Consider the following 24,866-nt stretch of genomic DNA (forward strand, 5'->3'; position numbering starts at 1 on the left):
AAAACTGGAGAATACTGCCATGCCCGTTAGTCATTCCTGAACATCAAGTTCAGTTAAGAGTTTCATATAATAAAGATGATTTTTTATTCAATATCCTGTGAGAACCCATAATGGAAAAGAATGTAAAAAAGAATGTATTATAGAATCACTTTGCTGTATGGGAGAAATTAACATGATATGTTAAATCAACTATACTTCAATTTTAAAAAGAGAAAAGTACAAATTATATTCTTTAACACATGGATAATTTTTGAAAAACAATCTCTTCATCATCATCACCTTACAACGTGCAAGTGCTGACATTTTTATTTGGTTAAAAAAAAAAAAACAGTGTAAAGAAAAGAAAGAGATTTTTAACTTCACCCAAGTTTTATGCAGAGACAGTTTTATAATTTGGAATCACTTTTCTGAATACCAAGTGCAAACCACCCTGTGACTAAGTGAACTAGAAATATTAACCACCTACAAAATATGTAATAGATACATTGTAGGCATGTGAGTGCTCAGTCTCTCAAGTCCTGTCTGACTCTTTGAGACCCCATGGAATGTAACCTTCCAGGCTTCTCTGTCCATGGATTTCCCAGGCAAGAATACTGGAGCAGGGTGCCGTTTCCTTCTCAGTTGGATCTTCCCGACCCAGAGATTGAACCCATGTCTCCTGCATCTCCCCCATTGGCAGGTGGATTCTCTACCCATGAGCCACCAGTGAAGCCCTAATAAGTACGTTAGGCTCCTGCTGTGTTTTTGTATCAATACTACAATTTACCTAATAGAAAAACCTAAGAAAATTCTACAGAGCAGTTCTCCCAATCTTCTATAGAGAAGTTCCAGGGAAACCTGTTGAACCTATCAAACGTGGATTGGCCTCCAATGATTAATCGTCTTTTGTTTCCCAAGGCCCTGTCTACGAGTAAGCTCACCCATTATAAGACCAAAGAATAGAAGCACTTGCCCCAAGTAAATATAATTGGAGGGTCTCCAGGATTTGGGAAAGGAAAAATTTCCACCTCAGACTTCCATGGTGGTTCAGTGGTTAAGAATCCACCTGCCAATGCAGGGGATGTGGGTTTGATCCCGAGTCTGGGAAGACCCCACATGCTGCGGGTCTACTAAGCACACGCACCACAACTGCTGAGCCTGCAAGCTGCGACTCCAGGAGCCCATGCACCGAGAGCCCGAGCTCCACGGCAAGAGAGGCCACCGCAGTGAGAAGCCCGCACACCACAGCTAGAGAACAGCCCCTGTGCTCCACAACTAGAGGAAACCCAGGCCACAGCAACAAAGATCCAGCACAGCTGAAAATAAATGAACGTAAAAAGAAAAAGTAAAAAATCTCCACCTCACGCCTGGGGAACGAGGTAGTAGCTGGTTGCACAAAGCATACTGTATACCTACACGTGTGCGCAACCCTAGCACATCACTCAACTCGACCCAACTGTCTAAGATTACATTTGAATTTAGAGTTCAAAAAAACATTTCCAAGGCTCTCTGCCAAAAGCAAAACAATTTTTAAAACTAAAGCATGCTCATGAAGAGGACAAAAATAAACTATTTTTAAAGGAGACAGTTTTCCCAAGTAAATACTAATGTTTGCCAAGGTATGCTGATGCAAGCATGAAATTTAAAAGGAGCATCTCACACCTCTCAGAATAAGAACCATCTGAGCCTATTAAAGTATATAGACTCATTTAAAGAGTCAAACATGCTTCTCAAGTTTTAGTAAATTTCTTGAATGTGTTTTGAAAGTAGCCAAATGATTTAGAATTCTGTGTCTCAGGACAAATGTAGATGCTTTTAGATCTAAGTTAACCAAAGTCAGGACTAGAAAACTGTGAAGTCTTCAGTTTGGGATTTTGAGCCCTTATATAAATGCAGGTAAATTGCAAACCTGACTCAGGCTGTGTGTGTGTGTGTGTGTGTGTGTGTGTGTGTGTAGCCAAACATCTGGGCTATGGCTCAGCTCAACTTTTTCTGCATTGCCATTCTTCCTTTAAATAAAAAACCCAATGGACCAATCATAAAATTCAGTTCCTGAACTTTACCATCCCAAGGTCCTGTCAACTCTGAAAGACCACTGAGTACCCTCAATTTCAGAGAGGCTGTCAAGGGTACTGTCCCTTGAATGTAGCCTTTATAAGTCCAATAACAGATTAGAAAGGTAGAGCATATTGGAATTGACCACCAAAAGGGAAACTGATTTGGGTGGCTGTTGTTTAGTTGCTAAGTCGTGTCAGACTCTCTTGTGACCCCATGGACTGTAGCCCATCAGATTTCTCCGTCCATGGGATTTCCCAGGCAAGAACACTAGAGCGGGTTGCCATTTCCTTCTCCAGGGGATCTTCCTGACCCAGGGATGGAACCCATGTCTCCTGCATTGGCAGGTGGATTCTTTACCACTGAGCCACCTGGGAAGCCCTTGATTTGGATTAAGACGTACTATAGCAGGGATTCCTAGTCAGTTAGGAACTGGGCTGTACTGCAGGAGGTGAGCAGCAGGCTAGCCAGTGAAGCTTCATCTGTATTTACAGCTACTTCCTATCACTCACGTTACAACCTGAGCTCCACCTGTTAGATCAGCAGCGGCATTAGATTCTCATAGGAGTGTGAACCCTAACCCCTAAAGTCAAGACATAATATCTTGAGATTACCACAAAATAGAAATAAAGTGCACAATAAATGCAGTGCCCTTCAGTTATCCCCAGACCATTCCCCCAACCAGGTCCATGGAAAAATTGTCTTCCCACAAAACTGGTTCCTGGTCCCCAAATGGTGGCAGACCACTGTACTGTGGGACTAATGAAAACCTGACCCACACCCTCTCCATCTTATGCAGGAAGACACGAATAACATGCTCCCTAAACTGAGATTCAAGGAAGAGCCTCAATGGGTGGTGTACACGTCAGCATTAGTTCAAATCACTGGGCATGTTTCATAATGTTTCTGTTGTACAACACATGCTGATCCTAGAGCTTATCCAAAGGCACAGATGGGATAAAGAGAAAGACATATTTACTGGGCATATCTAACTACCTACCAGGAATTAATTCAGACCATATGACTCATGGAGAAAGAGCACCCGACCTCAGCTTTATGCACGCAAGAGCTGATATTTGCAACACTGTGCTAACTGCCAGGTGTTTGCTCCATCCCAGTATTTCGACCTAATCAAATAAAGAGGAACAATTCAACAAGACAGCTCATTTTTGAAAGGCTGAGTGAATCATCTAACATCCATAATAACTTCAACATTGAAAAATAACGTGACGGCTTTTGGATGATCTCCGGTCATTTGGAAAGGTTCACGGTGCCTGTCGTGAGCCAGGGCAGCCAGTTTTTCATAGGGCATGGAAGCTACGGTGTTGAAACACCAAGCTGTCTGTCCTTTCACGAGAGTAATTTGGTCCTTAAATCTGAATGGACTGTGGTTTATGTTAAGAGAACGACATGAAAAGAGAGAGAGAGTGACATACGTAATATGAGGTTTTCCTGGGACAAGTTGATTTCTTCTTTTCTTCTTCTACTTGATCCCATCTAAAGGACAGAATAATTTTCTAGTGGGCTCAACTCCATAATGTCTTCCTGAATCCTGACTCTTGAGGACATGACCCTACTCGGGAAGCTTAGGGAACTGGATGAGAGCACCAGGATCATTGCAGGATCTTAGCTGGAGAGGCAGCCTGGTGGAGCATATAGCGCCAGAGAGGCAGAAGCAGATACTGAGCTTTTGCCAAAAACAAGTCCCTTCAACTCTGAGAATTTATCTTTTCAGTCTTGAGAAATAAGAGAGTTGCCGTTGATTATGCAAATACTTACCAGCTCTGGTTTCTACCATGGATCAAATTCTGTAGTGATTGCATGTGGATGCATTGTATAAACCTCATAGGGAGATGATGAATCTTTTTCATTGAAGATGTTAATTTTTCAGTGCTCTGTTTTCAGAGCCAATGAATTTAAAAGGTGAAAGCATGTCAAACCACAGACCTAAACCCCTCATTCTCCAGATGAGGAGATCAGTGGTATAATCCCTTGGGTTTTACTGCCCTTCTGCTGCTGCCTCTCATGTAAATCCAGCGAATTTATATAAAATCATCAGGAGGCAATTTAGGCTGTTGTATAAAATTCATTTGGAGGTCATCACATCCAGTGGCTTCTAATTAGTTTTCCATCAGACCTGCCTCAAGAGTGCCCAGATCATGGTGAAATCATTTCCATCTGGTCCATCCTGGGACCCTCTAGAGTCATTTGTCTTGTGTATAACTTCTTTATGTCACTGGATTTAGGATTTTCTGTTCTCTCTGTCCCTCACATGCCTTTTATAATTTCAGTGAACCATTTCACACTGCCCTTATGTTCAGCCAAGCTCAAGAAGAAATTGGAGGCATAAAGTGATCAAGGTTGCTGATTATCTGAAAGCTGGCCTAAGCTATGGGAAGAATTGAAGGTTTTCTGTCCTGACAGCTGATTTGGAAAATATCAATATTATATTTGAAACTACAAATTAAAAAACTTGTTTCTCTAAAAACAAAATCTTATTCAATAGATTGAGCGTGAAACCAATGTATCCAAGCACACAGATATTATGAGAGGATCTTTAATTTGATGACATTCTTTCTGTGTTTGACCTTGAAACTTTACTTTGTTGACTGTGCTTAGCACTGTGTGATAGATCTTTGACTGTGATTAGTTTTGTTTGCTTTTCATTTTATTTTTTTGATAACCAATTTTTCCTCTCCCGTCTACCTGATGATTTTTGAATTGTTTGTCTGTATATAGCTATAGACATAGATGCTACTGGCTTAGATGCAGAAGACAATGATATTCCAGCAAACCACCGCTCCCCTAAACCCAGTGCAAACAGTGTAACGTCACCCCACTCCAAAGAGAAAAGAATGCCCTTCTTTAAGAAGGTAACATGAACTTCCAAGCTTGCGTCTGTCCACGCGCTCAACTGCACTGCGTCACATTTCTAGTCCTGTGGACTGTCTGCGTCCTTGATAAAGCCAATAACATGCATGCTTTGTTATTCTTTGTTTCTTTTCCATGCTGCTGTAGCTAAGCAGAAGCAGAAATCGGTAAGTTCACATTGACATAAGCTGTGTTTATCCTGCCCCTGGCATCATTAGCATTCAGTCCCACAGTTAATATTCAACACGATCATTTCTGTCCTAAGAAAAGAATGTATCAAGCAGCTAATTGAGTCCATTCAGACCAGCTAAATTCAGTGAGTGACCTGTGGAAGCACCATTACAGTACCTAGCCTTTTTGATGGAATAACAGCTACCACCAAGGGCATTCGTTCCAACATTCTAGGAACGTCCAATGCTGAAGACTCCATTTGTAATGCACCTCTCTCGTGCATGCTTCTGTCTCTGTCACTTTCTTTCCTCCGGAAATTTAACTGATAATCAAGCATATGAAAAACCATTATTAGATTCTGATTTATGATATCCAGATACATAGCTTGTACTAAAAAAAAAATTTTTTTTTCAATTCTTCAATTTTTAATTTAGTCAGTTATTTAAACTTCTAATCCACTAGGTGCAAAATCTGCAGATGAACAAGACCAGTGGAAACTGCAGGCTTGTTTTGGCGGTCTACTGTGAGTTCTTCCTATTGTCATATATAAATCCTCTCCCCATGTTCTTGCCTCCTCCGTCACTCAGATCTCAGCATCCCACCCATCGGACGGTGACACGGTGGCTGTGCTTAGAGCCTTTGCCACTGGCCAACCAAGATGCTACCCAGTGATCCTCTTGGTTCCCTGACTGCAAACTAGGGTACTGCTGAGCTCTCTTGACTCCAAAATCTGTTTCTTCCAAGCACATTTTGTAGCTCTGAAGCATTATTTTTTGAGGATAATCTCCCCGTCCACAATCCCCACTCCTTTCTTTCTTTTATATACCACTGTCCACCGCCTGTTGTGCTGTGCTGTCTTTAGAGTCATTCTTTCTAATGTCAGCAAGTCCAGCACAACCTCTCACGACATACGTGGGCATGGAGTCAAACCTCCTCTGCCTCCAGCTCTCCACACCCTGAGCCCTTCTCTTCTGTACAGTAGGATTCTGCCCTGTGGAGGAACTGAGTCATCAATGAGGTGTCAGATGCTGAACTATGTTTTGTTTTGTTTTGTTTTAAAAAATAAATTGTGTTTGCTTTCATTGTGGAAGACTGAGATACTCCAAGCAAAAATTAAAACCCCTGGATTTTTGTGTGACCACCGAAAGCCACAGCCAACTATCCATCCACGACAGTGGGTCCATTTCTCTGGTCCTTTCTTCTTGTCACCGCTAAAACTTAGAGCCAGGTGACTTAACAGGGTTCAGAGCAGCAGAAACCTAAAAATTCAGCATTGCTCAGCTACTCCGAGCTTTAGCCAACAGGAACATGAATGAAAACCGTGTTTATTGATAGGTTTTTCTGAAGTTTGCGGACTCCTAAATTCCAAAACATGAAAAATGTTTATTGTAATTCTTCCACTAAATAATTTGAACAAATTACACTTAGCAGGAGAGGACAGATAAAAAAGGATGGTGTCCTGATTCATAGGGTATAAAGTTCCAATATTCCATCAAATAAGGTAATTTCTGTAGCTACCCTACTGATGAAGAAGCTGATTGATTAGCAGCATTGCTATTAATAGTTGGCAGTCACAAATCAAAGGAACCCAAGACCCATCTAATACTGGGCCACTGAATATTTAAAGACTTGAAATAAAATTTCTTGGAAGCTAAAATGCATGCAACTGATATTCCTAATTATAATGATGGAAAAGGTATTCTTAGACCGCATAGTTATAAGGACTTGGCTTCTAAATATTTTCAATCTGATCCCAGGTGGTATAAATGCAATAACTGAATAATTTTGCTGAATTAATTTCATGTCATAATCTCATGAATATGCTTATGATGCCTTCGGCACAGGTATTCATTCTTCTTATGTTGTTAATGATGTGGTCAGCTTCAATATAGACTTTTCAAAACCAAAAAAAAAAAAAAACAACCTGAGATGCAGTAAGACTGTTTTCCATGTTTTAGGTTGCTTTTAGAGTGATGCTTGTGTGGCCTTTGTGCTGTCACTGTATTATGTTTGTCTTGGGTTTGTTGGTTGGTTGGTTTTTTTTCTGTTTAAAAATGTATTCTACCTTGATTGTATCTATTAAAATTCATTTTGAGCACTAGATAAAGCTTTCAGCAGTAAAATTTGAGACAGCACAGTCACAGTCATATCTTCTCCCCTCCGATTCTATCGTCCATGACTATGGGCAAAACTCCAGTGGAAACTTTTGAATTTGAAATGCTTTTTCATCCCCTCGCCATGCCCCAAGCAAAGTAAATTCGATCCAAGTCAGAAAGTTGGTAAAGGGCCATCTTAAGCAACAGTAATGTGTTCTTGAACGACAGCCTGATGCAAAAATGGCATTCACGCTTGCAATAAGTTGACAAAATTCTTCCAGTAGTTCAGAGAAGATTTTTCTTTTGGTCTGGGTGATTCTTAACATATATGTATTTTTCAGACACTTAGTGCAGGAAGACTCCTGCCAGCATGATTTGTTTATCTGTGTCTTAGGCCAGAGTTCTGTCTTCTACATTAAAGAAGTCATTTTTTTCCCCAGTCATTTTAACATTTTCTTCTATTAAAATAGCCAATTTTAAGATCTTTAAACAAATAAGTTATCTAATTTGGGGGAAATCTTTTTTGTCATTATTGTATTAGAAGCAGAAGAGCTGAAAATTGTTGCAAGTTTTAGAAATGGCTACAAAGTTAGGTCCTCCCCCTGCTCTTCTAAAAAAGAAAGAAATTCTTGTGGGAGGGAATGAGTTAGTTATGTAAGGGAAACACCTCCTAACCAGTTCTTGAGAAGCACATGAGAACTGCAGGAGGACAGTGAGCCTTGTGAGGCCATGGAGGCCTGCTCGGGCATTTTAACGCATCAGAAGCAGCTTCCCTCCAAGACCCATAAACCTGACATTATAAGTGTTTAAGTTCCAAAGGATAGAAACCAAAAATCTAAACATATAAATCCATCAGCTGTGAAGAGTGATCATGATTCCATTTACTGAAACAAGCATGCAGGCTCCTCCAAACTCTCACAGCAAAACAGAAACTGTCGAGTATTTGGTCACAAAAGACCAAGGTTTTATCCAGGTAAGACCAACATCTAAGACCCAAAGACCTTTCTTTTCTTTGTCATTAACCACATGAGGTCTGATCATTCCACTCTTGAGAAAACTCAAATGCATCTGAAAAGCAGTATTAACCTCCGGTCAAGCTTTTAAAAGCACCTCTCCTGCATGAGGCATGTTTTTGTCTGTTCTAACTAGTTTTTTTTGTTCAAAAGCAGCCCCTCCTGCATTAGGAACATCAGGAGCATTTGAGGAGAGCCAGAAAACTGTAGACAACTCAGTCACTTTGAAACATGAAGGAAATAAAACCACCCAGTCTTGGGTTGGGTTTATTTAGAAAAAGAAGCCAGTGCAAAAAGAATGGCAGTGTCTGGGAAGTTAGTGCCTGGTATCACAGAGTTGAGAAAGAACAGCTTGTGCCTTATATATTTGAGTTCCCTCTGCCTTTTAACCATCTGAAGGCGTCTCCTCTCTCTGCAGACAGAGCACACCCCTCCGTATGATGTGGTCCCTTCTATGCGACCTGTGGTCCTGGTGGGCCCCTCTCTGAAGGGGTATGAGGTAGGTAGCTGCCCTCTGGCGCATCCTTGACCTTGCATGCTGACCTGACCTTGCACACCTCCCTCTCCTGACTCTTGAACTGGGAAAAAAGCTGGTGGCAGCAAAGCACGTTGTTTTCAAGCCACGGGGTACATTGCTACAGTTCTGTTCCATTTTGTTGCCTTGGAGATGTATGCATACCACAGTTGACTCAGTCTGGGGAGAGAGTGTCAAATGGAGAATGATGGAGGCCCCTTGCAATGTTGTTAACAGTCCCTCCAAGAGTGATTTTGGGGAACTTTGTCTTTTTTCATTGTTAATATATCAAAGCTCAGCCACAGAAAAAGGGAGCGACCCTCACATGCTACTTTTTCCCAATGGGACGCCTGGATTTTTAACATTAAGAGGAATAAGACTGTTTTATCATAATTAGTAATGTTTTTTTCATGTCTTATTGCTTGCTCAATTGCAGGTCACAGATATGATGCAAAAAGCACTGTTCGATTTTTTAAAACACAGATTCGAAGGGCGGTGAGTATTTCAGAATTCTGGGTTTTGTGGATCTTTTCCTTAAAGATGATGAAACTGAAAGCTGGGTGGGACAGGCGGGTGGATCCTAAGAGAACACTGGCTTCTCAAGCCTCTGTGGTGACAGGATGTAAGTTCCATTCAGTTCGATCTGATTCAGTACATATTTATCATACTTAGTCCACACAACCTCAGCTGTCCGTTCCTACACCTGTGTCTGTAGCTGAATTTGGTCACACCCCTGCTGACGAGTCTCCCCCTGAATTCACGACGAGCTGGCCCTCGGTGCTGCCCAGGAGTTATGTTCTGTGTGCCTCTTCCATCCACTTTTCTACTCTTCTAAAAGGCTTTCACAGCATCTCCTTTCTCATCAAACCCTTCTCCTCTCGAGCTTCCTGGTGAACTGGCTTCCTGTTGCTTTGAGCAAACGAAGCAAGCAGAGGAGACTATCCAGGTGTTCCCACCAGCCGCACACCCACCCCCTTGCTTATTTGCCTGAATGTTCTGCCTTTTCTCCTGTTACTGTGAGCGATGGCCAACCCTCTACCTGGGGCTGGATCCCATTCCCCATCTCCACCCACACAGCTGTCACAGGCCTTCCCCTTCTCTGCTGAGCCAGGTATTGTGAGGAGCAAAATCAGACAAGGGCCTTGGCTTCATTGAGTTTACTGGGGGTGTATTGAATGGCAGCCTTGAATCAAATAACCAGTAGGCACCATAGTAACGTTTCAGCCAACTTCAGAAGCATCAAAGATAGGATTGGAGTCTAAACTGGAAGCTTCCAAACGTAAACTAAGCATAGGTTAATGGGAACCTGGGAGCAGACAGAGCTAGGGTGTATTTCTGCATCTTTCATGAGACACACTGGGTGCCTCTCTTCTCCACATTCCTTTCCTTTTCCTGTCTGGCAATACAAGTGCAGTAAATGGAATCTGTAGATTTCACTGTTCTTTTAAGTCTCTCACTTTCTTCCTTGAACACACCAGCTTTCATGACTGTTTCATGTTTATATTGATTTCTGGTCATGAGGTAGGAGTTAGATAAGCCCCAGGCTGAACACCTGAAGCTGGCATCCTGCTGCCCTTTGAAAGACCAGAGTTGGGCACAAGCGAGATGATTAGCCAGAGACAACCTGGAAAACTGCCCCAATAAGCAACTTTCTATTGTGCAAGCTTACTCCAGGTTCCCCCATGTGCTTTCCATACATACTGTGCTTCCAATAAATTTTGTCTCTTTGTTGAACTGTTTCTTCAAAGACAAGGACCAAAATCTATTCCACAGCCAGAATCAGTAGGGGAGGCAGGGCAAAGGGGGGAGCTTTTATAGTAGGATATTGTTCGTTCAATTCAGTTGCAAAGTCTTTTCTGACCCTTTGTGACCCCTTGGACTGCAGCACACCAGACTTCCCTGTCCTTCATCAACCACCAGAGTTCGCTCAAGCTCATGTCCATTGAATCAGTGATGCCATCCAACCATCTCATTCTCTGCTGCCCCCTTCTCCTCCTGCCCTCAGTCTTTCCCAGCATCAGGGTCTTTTCCAATGAGCCAGTTTTTGCATCAGGAGACCAAAGTATTGAAGCTTCAGTTTTAGCATCAGTCCTTCCAATGAATATCCTGGATTGATTTCCTTTAGGATTGACTGGTTTGATCTCCTTGCTGTTTAAGGAATTCTCGAGTCTTCTCCAGCACCAAAGTTCGAAAGCATCAATTCTTCAGAGCTCAGCCTTCTTTATAGTCCAACTCTCACATCCATACATGACTACTGGAATAGTAGTAGAACTGAAAGCAAAGGACTGAAAGAGACAGAAAATGAAAACTAGAATCTGTGTTTCAAAAAAGCCTTCACGAGACTTCCCTGGTGGTTCAGTGGTTAAGAATCATCCTTCCAATGCAAGGGACGCAGGTTCAGTCCCTGGTCAGGGAACTAAGATCCTACATGCCACGAGGCAACTAAGCCTGCATGCCACACTCAAAAAGAAGCCTGTGTCCCACAGTGAAGACCCAGCACAGCCAAAATAAAAAACCAAAGACTTTAGAATCAGAGTCTTCCTAATCAGATGTTCCTCAGTAGATAGTTTTGCTTTGCATGGTTTATAAAATATAATTTATCTCATGCTGGGAATCACAGCTTGATCTTTGGGCCTTCAGCTTGGTCTAGGCTCTGGCCCAACCTCTAATTGGGCCCATGTAGCTTTCACTTCTGTGTTCTTGACTTTGTCATTTATCACCATTTAGAATTGTCTACATGAACCTACTTACCCAGAAAATTCTGCTAGACCGGGCACTTTACTCTCTATGACTGAGTTAACCCACTGCTCTTTTCTAAATGCCAAAGATGGGGGAATGAGATGGGTTCCCTGACCTCTATTTCAACCTGAGTTAAGTTTTGAACTTGGAAGATAGACTCCAGCTACAGGGTGCATCATGGACCCATGTTCTACAGTGTTAGCCATCCAGATTGATTTCATTTAAGAAACAAAGACAGTATTTTCAGTGTTGTATCAGTCTTCTGTTTCTGGCCCAAACTAGTTGCCATGTGGCTTTATGAATGGACCTGCCATGGTTCCTCTGAATTCTTAAAACTGGAATTCACCACTATAGGCCTGTGATCACCAATTAAAAATCCTCAGAGGAAGGAAGGGGCTTCCCTGTTAGCTCAGTTGGTAAAGAATCCACCTGCAATGCAGCAGACCCTGGTTCAATTCCTGGGTCAGGAAGATACACTGGAGAAGCAATAGGCTCCCCACTCCAGTATTCTTGGGCTTCCTTTGTGGCACAGCTGGTAAAGAATCTGCCTACAATGTGGGAGACCTGGGTTTGATCCCTGGGTTAGGAAGATCCCCTGGAGAAGGGAACGGCTACCCACTCCAGTATTCTGGTCCAGAGAATTCCATGGACTATATAGTCCATGGGGTCGAAAAGAGTTGGACACGAATGAGCAACTTTCACTTTCACTTTCAGAGGAAGGAATAGGGTCTGTAAAGCAGAATTTCAATAAAGTCATGCAAAACATTAACTCTTTCACTCAAGGCAAGACATCCAGAGTTAGTAAATCACACACTGTCTGCTTCTGGTTGGCCAGACAGCCACAGAGGGTGGAAACTCATAACAAGTATGAGTGTGGCTAATCCTAAATAGATATGCAGTTATAGGAGGGGAAAATGAATCACTCCTGTGTTATCTATTAAGCAAAATACTTTTTTGGCCATGCCACACAGCATGTGGGATCCCAGTTCCCTGATAAGGGATTGAACCCACATCCCCTGCATTGGAACGGTGAAGTCTTAACCACTGGATCACCAGGGAAAACTCAACAAAGTATATTTTTTAAAAAAAATGTAAAGCCCAAGAGGGAGAAAATATGAAAGGAAGGATTGGGGATAAAAAGATTCTTGATAGGAATTATTTTTTGTGCTAAAACCCAGTTAGGTTCATGTGTTGATGCCCTGGAAAGTTGTCAGAATCAAGACCTTCATTGCTAAAATAGCCTTAAGTGTGTCATGTCAGAGAAGAGATGATGACTCATTGTCCTTTCTCTTATGTGCACTGGACAAGCCCATTTCAGTCAGATCCACCCTAAACAACCGTGTCACCCCGTGAACAAAGCAATCTTCCTGTTCACTTAGTAGGACAATGACAGGTAAATTAACAAGGAAATTGGGGGCAAGAAAGGAAAGCCACCATCAGTGATGAATTCAATTGTCCTCTCCAGCGATTCTGAAAATGTCAGGTCTTGTCACAGAAGCGTTTGGCATGTGTACTGAATTCTGTAGGGAGGGGTCCGTGGTGAACCCTGTGCTAAGGAGTCTTACTGGAAATCAGTGCTGGGAAACATGACATCACTTTGTCGTGTGGAAAACGTACTTAGATGTGTGGCAGGTTCTTCTGAACCTGTGGTTGTCTATCCTGGCTGCCGATTTAAAACCAGCAGAGGTTTTAAAATGTAGCAAACTTAGGAGATGGCCAAAAAAATTTTTTTAATTAAAAAAAAGTCATGGACTTGTATCCCACCTGTGATTAAGTGAAGCCCAATGTCTAGGATGGGACTTGATTTAACTGTAAAGTCTTCTCAGGCAGCTTTGATACACTGCAAGTGTTGAGGACCACTCCTCTACACTGAATTGTCCCCAGGCTTTTGCCTTTAGGATTTTCAGGGTCTGTTTTTTGGTGGAACCTCAAGCAGTGACGATTCCAGAAGCATCACTTAAGGAGTTGCAACGGAACAGTAGCTCTCCGCCTGCAGCCTATAGAGCAAACCACACAAGCAGGGCAGTGGAAGCCCAGCCAAGTAATACCATGTGCGGATAAAACAAAGCCTGTGCGGCAGAAAGGAAGTTGGATCATTAAAGAAAATCCTGTCCCCTGGCTGAATCCCCCCAGGCTGACTGTGAGGGGCTTCCGGCCTGGTTTTGTGTGTCTTGTCACTACTGTATCCCCAGGGCATCTCTGTCAGGGGGCAGCCTGTCTCCCAGTGAGTGTCCAGGGCTCTTTAGATCCTGGTCCTCAGCAGGCCTTGGGTCCCACTCAGGGGTCCTGGTTTAATGCCCAGCACTTCAGGTCCTGACTCCTTCTCTGCATACAAAACCCTACCCACAGCATCCCCATATGTCCTTATTGTCATGCATAATTTTTTTATTGGAGGATACTTGCTTTACAATGTTCTGTTAGTTTCTGCTGTACAATAGCATGAATCAGCTGTCTGTGTGCGTGTGCGTGTGTGTGTGCATGTGTGTGTGCGCGTGTGTGCGTGCGCCCCTCCCTTTTGAGCCTACCCCACCCGACCCCTCCAGGTTATCACAGAGCGCTGAGCTGAGCTCCTTGTGCTATACAGCAGCTCCCACTAGCTTTCTATTTTCCACATGGTGTATTTATGTCAAACCTCATCTCCCAGTTCATCCCACCCTCCCATTCCCCCTGTGTCCGCACATCCGTTCTCTACGTTTGCGTCTCTGTTCGTGCCCTGGAAACTAGGTTCATCTGTACTTTTTTCTATATTCCACATACATGCTTTAATATACAATATTTGTTTTTCCTCTTTCTGACTTCCTTCACTTTGTATGACAGACTCTAGGTCCATCAGCATCTCTACAAATGACCCAACTTCATTCCTTTGTCCTGCACTGTGTTTTTGATGGCATTTAATGCCACCTGACATCAGACTCTGTCTATATCCCTGCCTCCCTCCACCCCACAAGAATCTGAGTTCCATAATAGTGCTCTGAATGAAGATTTCCACCTAGTAGGCACTTCATAAGTCTGTGTGGAATGACCGATACCCTCCATGCCATGCAGGCGCTGAAAGGAATATCGTTACATCACTCTACTCTACCACCCCAACCCCCAAATAAATAAAGACATTTTTAAAGAATTGCTGAACACCTGTCATCTGAACTCAACTTGTGAATGCCTTGGGAAGTCAAAATGAAACTGTTTAATATTAGTGGCTGGGTTTAATATTGCTTTTCTGGTTATCGCTTTTTCCATGTAAAGTAAAATTGTCCTCTTTATACAACAAACTTAATCAAATGCACTTAATTTTTGTAAATAGGTGTCCTACTCCACAATGTAAAGGAATAAACTATTGATACAACATCATGAGTGAATCTCAGATCCCTTATGCAGAGTGAAAGAAGCTCAGCTCAAGAGGCTACAGCGATGTTCTGGAAAAGGCAAAACCATAGGGATAGAAAACAGCCCGTGATTGACAGGGGTGGGGTCAGGAAGCTAATGGAACTGTTCCATGTCATGAATGTGATGGTGGAGACAGGACTTTATGAATTGGTCCAAATTCAGGAAACTGTACACAGTAAAGGTTACAGTATATAAATCAACAGAGTTTTATTTTGCAAAAGCCAGTAACTCCCTTTCCACACTTTACCGAATGTCCTGCTCTCCAGAGGCAACCACTTTTAACTCTTTCAGTTTTCAGTCCTTGCCTCTACATCACATGCTTCACTCACCGATAGGATTCTCTCTGGACTTCCTCCGATGAAGACTATTTAGCTGCCTCATGCATATTCCTCCTGTTTGTGTCTCTCACATCTACACACCTGCATCCATCTCATCCTTCACTCTCCCAACAGGTACATCATAATTTTGGCTGGTTCTATATTTTGGATGCATTGTGACCGTGTAAATAAGATTTCAATGAGCCATGTCATATATTCGCATTACTTTTTCTGATGTGTTTTCTTTGTGGCATCTATGAGATGAATAATTTTGCTTTTCACACATGCTTAATTTTCTATATAGTTGGTGCCAGTCCAGCCGCACGCTCTTCCCCTCGTTGTTTCAAGTTCCTCACAATAGATTCGTACACATCCAGGTGTCCCTCGGCTGTGTCTTCCCGAACCTCTCTCCAGGAATGTCCTGTCCTGCCCCGGCCTGGGTGGTTTGTCTCTGTGTTGAGTGCATATATGTCACTATGAGACAGCTCTGCTCATTATGCCTATCACCACCTTTTTGGGGGTGTGAACCCCTTTTCCCTAGATCAGCTGATCTCTGTCAAGATTCACCTCCATCATTTTTGTCAACAATATCCTCTGACAGTTTCTTTAGAAAGAGGACATTAAAACTTTTGAGACCCTGAATGTCTTTTAAAATGCCTTTAATCAGCCCTCTTATTTAACTGATAAATGGTTAAAATGGTTATGGGATTCTGATTGGAATAATTCCCTGTCCCCTGCCCAGAATTTGTAAGGATTTTTGCTCGATTGCCTTCTGTCTCCATTGTTATGTGTTTTGGGGTTTTTTTTTTGGGGGGGGGGGTTCCAATCTTAATATTTTTTATTGAAGTGTGGTTGATCTATAGTGTTGTGTCAACTGTTGCTGCTGTTGAGAAGAGCAAGCATTTCCATTCCTGACCCTTTGTAGGGGAGCCACCTTTTCCTCTGGAAGCTTTTAGGCTTTTCTTTGTGCCTAGCGTCATGACATTTACAAGAACATGTCTTGATGTGGAAGTTTCAAGCTTTCTGCTGGGCTCCCCCTTTCCATTTGGAAAATCAGACTCTTAATTCTATTTTTTTAACTTTCCTCTCTCGTGTTTTCCTTGCCCTCTTTTTCCTGGAGCTCTTACTGGAAGTTGAGCTTCCTGGGTAATTCTCTAGTTTTTATGCCTTTATTCTCCTATTTTCCATCTCTTTGTCTTTTCAGTTTTACTCTTTAGAAGATCTCCTTAACTTGGTCTTCCAGCCCCTCTTTTGAATTTTCATTTCTACTGTTATATTTTTAATCTCCAAAAATGCTTTCTTAGTCTGAGTCTTTAAATAGAATTTTGTTCTAGTTTCGTAGGTATAATCATGTCTTAGCATTCAGCTTTGGGCATTAGTCATAGGTGGTTTTTCTGTTTGTCTTGGTCTCTCATGTGAGGAGTTCTCCTGAGATGCCCAGGGATGACTGGTGTGCTCAAGTATAATAACAGAACATCAAATAATCAACTGGAGATTCTGTGCTCGTAAGACACAGTGTTCCCTGTAGGACAGCCCCACTGGGCAGTCTCCATGGGAAACCCCCAAAGCCTATTCTTTGGGTCTTTTCTATTTGTTGGTCAGATTCCCCCAGAGAAGAATCTTCCATTCTGACACCTAGGGGATATACCCTTGGCTACCAAAATTCTAGGATGAGGAAGAGGACTGGGGGCTCAACATTTCGAATCCTCTTCTTCTCTCTGTCCCTGCTCTCTGTAGCACCCCCTGGCCAGATACCCTATTTTACTTCCTGGAGAGACTAGACCAGTCAGTGGTCTTATACCACACAGGAAAAGGACGGCCACCTCGTGGCTTGATGTAATAAAGGGGAGGTGGAGGGGTCGAACTGTGGAACAGACTTTTAACCAAATCTCTTATTTTTCGTGCCCCCTCCACCACCACCTTCAGAGGCCTGATGAGCCGTTTTACTCCACATTTTCCCTGCTGCTGGCTTGTTCGTTCAGCCCAGTCTCCAGCCTAAGTCATTTACTCTGCCCAGCTCCCAATTTTGTTGTCCCCATGTCTACCCTATTTGAAATGACTCCCCACTCCTTGACTCATGATTGTCACAACACGCTCTGGGTCTTCTTCAGAACAGTCCTCTTAACCTGTACTACTGTATTAATTTCTTATTTACGACCCATCTCTGCTGCTCGGCTCTCTTAGAGAAGATCTTGTTTGTCTTGTTCTTATTTATTCCTCAGGCCAATCACAGCACCATACTTACAGGAGGGATTACAGCACAGGGGCTAAGAATATAGGCTCTCTGGAGTTCTGGGTTCAAATTGCAGCTTCATCACTTTTAGGAACAGTATAGCCCTAGATAAACAATCTACCCATGGCTCTTTTTTTTTTTTTTGCATCAACAAAAGTGGGAGAATATCCTCTCCACTGAAGTTTTTAGAATGATTTAATGAGTTAATCTGGGTAATGAGATAATGCTGAGGGCATGCCTGGCACTTGGTAAGCAACCGATACATGCTGAGTTAGGTAGGTACAGAATTAAAATGAATGATCAGCTATACCCCAACAGAAAATAAATAAAAAGTTTAAAGAGAAAAATGAATGATTAAGTGCCCTAACATTTCTTTGTTGAAAATATGGTCTATATTGTGGCTCAGCTAGTAAAAGAATCCACCCACAGTGTGGGAGACCTGGGTTCGATCCCTGGGTTGGAAATATCCCCTGGAGAATGGAAACGCTACCCGCTCCAGTATTCTGGCTTGGATAATTCCATGGACTGTATAGTCCATGAAGTTGCAAAGAGTCGGACACACACAACTGAGTAATACTTTCACACTTCACTTCATGTATCATACTTGGATGAGTTTGGAGTATGCATTTCTGTCCCCTTTTATTCAGTGATTAACCTCAGATCTTCTGTTGCTTTTTCGCCAACAGGATTTCCATCACAAGGGTCACCGCCGACATCTCACTGGCCAAACGCTCTGTCTTAAACAATCCCAGTAAGCATGCAATAATAGAAAGATCCAACACGAGGTCAAGCTTAGGTAAGTGTCCGTCACCAATGAGCTGAAGCCATTTAAACCTTTTTTGCTGAGGCCACCAGTGAGCAGATCTGACTAGATGATAATTCCGTGTGTCAGAGTGCATAGGCAAAACAGACAGGTGTCACCAGTAGCCACTGCTACTGTCTTAGTGATTTCATGGTATGAAGGATTTGTTTTGAAAGTTTTTGAGTTAAAAATTCCACAGGCTGTCAGCATGAATGTTTTGGATGGTGTCTGTTTTCACGAACATGAGCTTTGGTGTCTATAGACTCTAAATAAACTCCTCGCTTTGACAACAGTGTTGTCACAAGCAAAGTCATTAATATCTCTAAGGCTCAGTTTCTGTTACTGAATCAGACTTGGCTCTGCTCACCTGCATGCAGTGAAGCCAGTCTACTGATGCAGGGTTGTGGTGAAGGAAAGTGCAGCATTTGTTGCAGCTGCCAAACAAGGAGAACAGGCAGCCCATGTTCAAATGCTCTGAACTCCCTGATGGCTTCAGGGAAGGGGCTGCAGGGGAGAAGATCAGCTCGTGCACAGTTCTAGGATTGGTTGGCATCAAGATGACGTCTCAAGCATCATCAACCTTCTGGTTTCAATCAGTCTAGCTTCTCTGTTCTTACGGTCGGCAGTTTTCATCTGGTGGGGGTCTGCTTCCTGTAAAAACAATTTAGGAATGTGTATCCAGCCTTTATATCTTTCAAGAACTGGGAGTTTGTTGTTTCTGCTATGTGGCTGCTTTATAGTCTAAATCATTACTAGTTTCCCAGCCCAACAGCTATTCTTTGCTTCTACATTTTCACATTTCTCAATCATTAACTTTTTTTAAAAAACAATGTTGTGATAGTTTCAGGTGTAAAGCAAAGGAACTCCGCCGTAAATATACATGTATCCATTCTTTCCCAAACTCCCCTCCCATCGAGGCTGCCACATTAAACTGAGCAGAGTTCCCCATGCTATACAGTAGGACCTTGTTGGCTTTCCATTTTAAATACAGCAGTGTGTACATGTCGATCCCAAACTCCCTAACTATCCCTTCTCCCGATCCTTCCCCCTGGTACCTGGTAAATTTGTTCTCTTAAGTCTGTGAGTCTTTTTTGTGAATAAGTTTGTATGTATCATTTAAGATTCCACATATAAGGGATGTCATACAATATTTCTCCTTCTCTGACTTACTTCACTCAGTATGACAATCTCTAGGTCTGTCCATGTTGCTACAAATGACATTATTTCATTCTTTTTAATGGCTGAGTAATATTCCATTGTGTATATGTACATTTTCTTTATCCATTCCCCTGTGGATGGACATTTAGGTTGCTTCCGTGTCTTGGCTGTTGTAAGCAGTGCTGCAATGAATACTGAGGTGCATGTATTCTTTTGGACTATCTTTATCTCCACATATGTGTCCAGAAACGGAACTGCAGGGTCATATGGTAGCTCTATTAGTTTTTAAAGGAACCTCCTTGCTGTTCTCCATAGTGGCTGCACCAATTTACATTCCCACCAACAGTGTAGGAGGGTTCCCTTCTCTCCACACCCTCTACAGCATTTATTGTTTGTGGGTTTTTTGATGATAGCCGTTTTGACTGGTGTGAGTTGATACTTCATTTTAGTTTTGATTTGCATTAGTCTCAAAATGACTCATGTTGAGCATCTTTTCATGTGCCTCTTGGCCATCTTTATGTCTTCCTTGGAGAAATGTCTATTTAGGGCTTCTGCCCACTTTTTGCCCAATCATTAACTCTTAAGTCAGCTTTTTGAGACTCAGGGAGGCCTGGGAGACTAAAGCAAAAAAGTCTTTTATTTCAAAGGACAAGGACTCACGGACTTGGATATGGTGCCATTTCTTCATCTAAACCCAAAAAGAGAGAGAGAGAAAGAGATGATACTAGCTACCTTGTGGAATTACTGGAAAGGTTAAACATAGTGCGACTTCCATAAACGATGGCTATAACCCCAACTCCCTTCATACTTGGATTATATCAGTAATTATATCAGTGTCAACATTTTTGTTTCATTTGTAAAAACAATTTGGAGATTTTAGTTAACACATCTGCAGGTTTGTGTTCGAATCCTGTTTATTGTCAAGTACTAATTTGATCAAATGAAATGGCTTTGGCAACTATTCCATCTATTTGGCATTAATGGCTGTTACACATGTAACTTACTATTAGGTTTTTTTTAATATTTGTTTACTTGGCTGCGCTGGGTCTTAGTTATGGCATGAGGAATCTTCAGTCTTCATTGTGGCATGCAAAATCTTTTAGCAGCAGCTTGGAAATTCTTAGTGCAGCACACAGGATCTTGTTCTTGGACCAGGGATTGAACCCGGGCCCCCTGTGTTGAGGGCTTGTCTGTATCTTCCCCGTGAAACGAGTGGGGTGAGCATGAGGACATACATGTGAAGGACAGGACGTCTTCTCGCTCACGTTTCACAGGGAAAATATGGACAGAAGCTACTAGATGTGGCTGCAGACAGTTAACACCTGGTGTCAGTGGTTGATGAGTCCTGGAAAAAGACACAGGCCGACAGGTGGAGAGTAGGCTGAGGACGAGGGCGTGATTTTATATGAGGAAGTTGGGAGAGGCCTCTCCGAGGAGGTAAGCTTTTAGCAGAATCATTTGTGTTATGAATTCTTTATCCTGGCAGCTACCTGAGAGAAGTTCTAGGCAGAGGGGAAGTAGGTGCAAAGGTCCTGAGGCAGGAGCATGTCCAGTGGGCTGAAGGGGGAGCAGGACAGCCGGTGTGACTGGAGTGGAATGAGGAGGGTGTGAGATCAGAGAGGTGGTGGAGGGCCTGACTGGGTCGCACTCTTGGGCCTTTAACTGCGGATGTGATAGGAAGAGGCATGGAAGCAGAGGGGTGGCACAAGGTGACTAGCGTTTCAGAAGGATCTCTGATGGCACATGTGGAGAAGGGAAAAGGAACAGGCAGGAGGGAGGGGAGAGGGAAATTAGGATTCTGTTGTTCTGCCGAAGCAGCTTCAGAGAGAAATAGTGCGTTCTGTAGATGAGTAGGTAAGTACTAAAACCGGCGCCTCTACAGGCTGATGGGATACAGAGAACAGACCAGTTACCAGTGGGAACAGGGCAGAGGGCAGAGGCAAGCTAAGGGGAGGAGACTGAGGTACAAACCATTAGGTATAAAATAAGCTACAAGGATGTACTGTACAAATGGGGAACAGAGCTCACGTTCAAATACTCATTTATTGGGCTGCACTGGGTCTTAGCTGTGGCACGCTGGATCTTCAGTCTTGGTTATGGCATGCAGGATCTTTACTTGTAGCATGTGGGATCTGATCCCCCGACCAGGGATCGAACCCAGGCCCCCTGCATTGGGAGCATGGAGTCTTAGTCACTGGGCTTCCTGGCAAGCCTGTAGAGCCAGTATTTTATAACTATAAATGGAATATAATCTTGAATCACCCTGTTGTACATCTATGCACCTTATATAATGCAGAAATCGTCCTAGAGTTTTCTCCTTCATGTTCCCCATCTCTTTGCAACCCCACGGTAAAGAATCTGCCTGTAATGCAGGAGACCTGGGTTCGATCCCTGGGTCGGGAAGATGCCCTGGAGAAGGGAATGGCTACCCATTCCAGTATTCTGGCCTGGAGAATCCCAAGGACAGAAGAGCCTGGCAGGCTACAGTCCATGAGATCGCAAAGAGTCAGACATGACTAAGCAACTGACACTTCCACTTCCCTTTCACTTTTCACAGCAACTATACTGCAATTTTTTTTAAGTGGTGCCTTTCGAAGTATCCCTTCAGCAGAGTTGGGGTGTGGCAAAGACTTGGACAGGAGGTCACCTAGGGGACTTGTCGTCATTCAGGTTAGAGAATAAGAGAGGCTGTAAATTAGTGACAGAGGGAAGGAGAAGACTGGCGGGAATCCAGAGGTGAGAGGGTCAGGATTTCTCTACTGGATGGAGAACATGAAGGAGAAAACCCCAGGATGATTCCTGCGTATTTGCTTTGAGGAAGATGGTATTATTCTGGGGATAAGGGTCTCAGGATGAGGAAGTCATGGAGGGCAGGGGTCTGGGGAGGGGAATGAGCTCCATTTGTGCACATGTTGGATTTGCAATACTGTGGGACATCCAGATATCCAGCGGGAAACTAGACACGAAGCTAGAACTTCCCAGAGAGGACAGGGCTTAACACACAGTGGATTCTCAGTATTCACAGGTGTCATAGTCTATGAAGTCACAGCAAATACTGAATTCGTGAATTCAGCGGAAATGCAGGCTTAGGTTCCTGCAAGCCCCTGGTCCCCACATTTTCATCCACTGACCTGCACATCACCTCATTGCATCATTTTTCTATTTAAAGACTCCTTACTGGATAACCCTGGGTTCTATCCCTGGGTTGGGAAGATCCTTTGGAGAAGGGAATGGCAACCCACTCCAGTACTCTTGCTTGGAAAATTCCATGGACAGAGGAGCCTTGTAAGCCACAGTCCATGGGGTTGCAGAGTCGGACACGACTTAGTGACTTCACTTCACTTCACTTTCACTGGATAACCCTGGGTTCCATCCCTGGAGTTGGTTGCCATTCCCTTCTCCAGAGGATCGAACCCAGGACTGTGGCTTACAAGGCTCCTCTGTCCATGGAATTTTCCAGGCAAGAGTACTGTTTTTAACCTGGAAATTATTTAGTCTTTGTATCCATTTCCCATCTCTAAAATGGTGATACTACCAAGATACCTACTAGGATTATTGTGAGAAGCACATGAAGAAGTTCGTGGCATGTGTAGCAGATCAGTTAATGGTGGCTGCTGTTATGAGTAGTTTTATTTCTAATTTTTCAAACAGTGCATAGTTTATATAATTCTTTTACTCATTAAAGTATATACTTAATTTAGATCTGATAGAAGAAATATATCCTAGAACTTAAAATTTTAGTAACTAGTAAGTACATAGCCAGCATGTGCTCAGGCATGTCCAAGTCCCTGTGACCCCATGGACTGTAGCCCTGGCCAGGCTCCTCTGTCCATAGAATTTTCCAGGCAAGAATACTGGAGTGGGTTGCCATTTCCTACTCCAGGGATCGAACCCACATCTCTCGCATCTCCTGTACTAGCAGGCAGATTCTTTACCAGCTGCGCCACCTGGGAAGCCCAGAAAGTAAACAGATAAAGTAAAAAACAAACCAATTTCTATGTAGCACATTCTTCTCAGTCTGCACAATGGGTTCTCTGTAATGTTGCTTTTTTTTTTTTTTTTTAAAGAATATTAGCATTTCAAAGATCTAGGTCAAATTAAATCAGTGCTAATGTTGTAGTGTTTGTGAAACAGCTGGAGACTGTATGCTAGAGGCAAGTTTGGGGCCAGAGAGGACGCCTAAGAGTTTTTTTCAACCATTATTTATTATCCTGGAAGTGCTTTGAGCCCAAGGGCAGGTAGGGCTGAATGCAGGACGTGGGGGTAGTTTATTTTAAAAGCATCTCTTTCTTGTATACATTTAGTAAAAACTAAATTTGAGAATACTGACCTCAAACTTAATAGATGAGATCAATTGCAGCAATTATTTAAGAAAGGATGAACGATCCAGTACATTGAAGATATAATAGGTAAAAATTTACTTTATACTTGAGCTTTTAGAAAACTTTCATTACATAAACAAAAGTACAGTATGTTGCATTTGGAGTTGATTATATTAATATGCCACCATATGGCATGAAGGAAAAAACCATGAAAATTTTCCAGCTTTATGTACATCATCAGATTTTCGGAGTGGTATAGGACATCTGTGCATGTATGGATGTCTTTATATGGGCTCATAAAAAGTTCTCACTTTTTTTCTCAGTTGTAATATTGGTCAGGCATCATAAGTTAAAATATGTGTATTAGCTGTGCACACAAATATGTACTTCTATACATTATAGAACTAAAAACACTATTTGAATTAAAATAGTAAAGGCTCTTATAATACAGTTATTTGCCAATTCCAAATCCAAACTTTTAAAAATAATAAACTCAGATAATTAACTATTGCTTTATAAAGTAATTCACCTTAGTGTCTTTAAACTGCCCAGCTTTATACTATCTGCAACTGTGGTTTGGTTTTACCCCAAGCAGTTTTCTAGGAACAAGTCAATTTAGGAGAATAAGCTACATCTTTGCACACATTTATACACAACTGTGCTTCATGGGGTCTATTTCTGTCACACAATAGCAAAAACTATATACTGAAAGTAGGAAAATACAAGCAAATAAAAGAGTAAAGGAAGTGAAGCTAGATGTAGTTCAGTTCAGTTCAGTCGCTCAGTCGTGTCCAACTCTCTGCGACCCCATGAACCGCAGCACGCCAGGCCTCCCTGTCCATCACCAACTCCCAGAGTCCACCCAAACCCATGTCCATTGAGTCGGTGATGCCATCCAACCATCTCACCCTCTGTTGTCCCCTTCCCCTCCTGCCCCCAGTCCCTCCCAGCATCAGGGGCTTTTCCAATGAATCAACTCTTTGCATGAGGTGGCCAAAGTATTGGAGTTTCAGCTTCAACATCAGTCCTTCCAATGAACACCCAGGACTGATCTTCTTTAGGATGCACTGGTTGGATCTCCTTGCAGTCCAAGGGACTTGCAAGAGTCTTCTCCAACACCACAGTTCAAAAGCATTAATTCCTCTGAGCTCAGCTTTCTTTACAGTCCAACTCTCACATCCATACATGACCACAGGAAAAACCATAGCCTTG

At 42.6% G+C, this 24,866-nt stretch overlaps 1 protein-coding gene across 9 annotated transcripts in view; it reads left to right on the plus strand.

Annotated features, from left to right (window-relative positions):
• Positions 1–24,866, plus strand: part of CACNB2 (calcium voltage-gated channel auxiliary subunit beta 2) — a 425,950-nt gene that overhangs the window by 388,621 nt on the left and 12,463 nt on the right. For 7 of the 9 annotated variants that reach the window (XM_059892406.1, XM_005214150.5, XM_005214151.5 and 4 more), the window contains 4 exon segments: positions 4,774–4,907; positions 8,604–8,684; positions 9,136–9,194; positions 18,059–18,168. In XM_059892406.1, coding sequence (XP_059748389.1) covers positions 4,774–4,907; positions 8,604–8,684; positions 9,136–9,194; positions 18,059–18,168 — 384 coding nt within the window. 9 annotated transcript variants of the gene reach the window in all.

The sequence above is a fragment of the Bos taurus genome, chromosome 13, assembly GCF_002263795.3.
Source record: "Bos taurus isolate L1 Dominette 01449 registration number 42190680 breed Hereford chromosome 13, ARS-UCD2.0, whole genome shotgun sequence".
NCBI lineage: Eukaryota > Metazoa > Chordata > Mammalia > Artiodactyla > Bovidae > Bos > Bos taurus.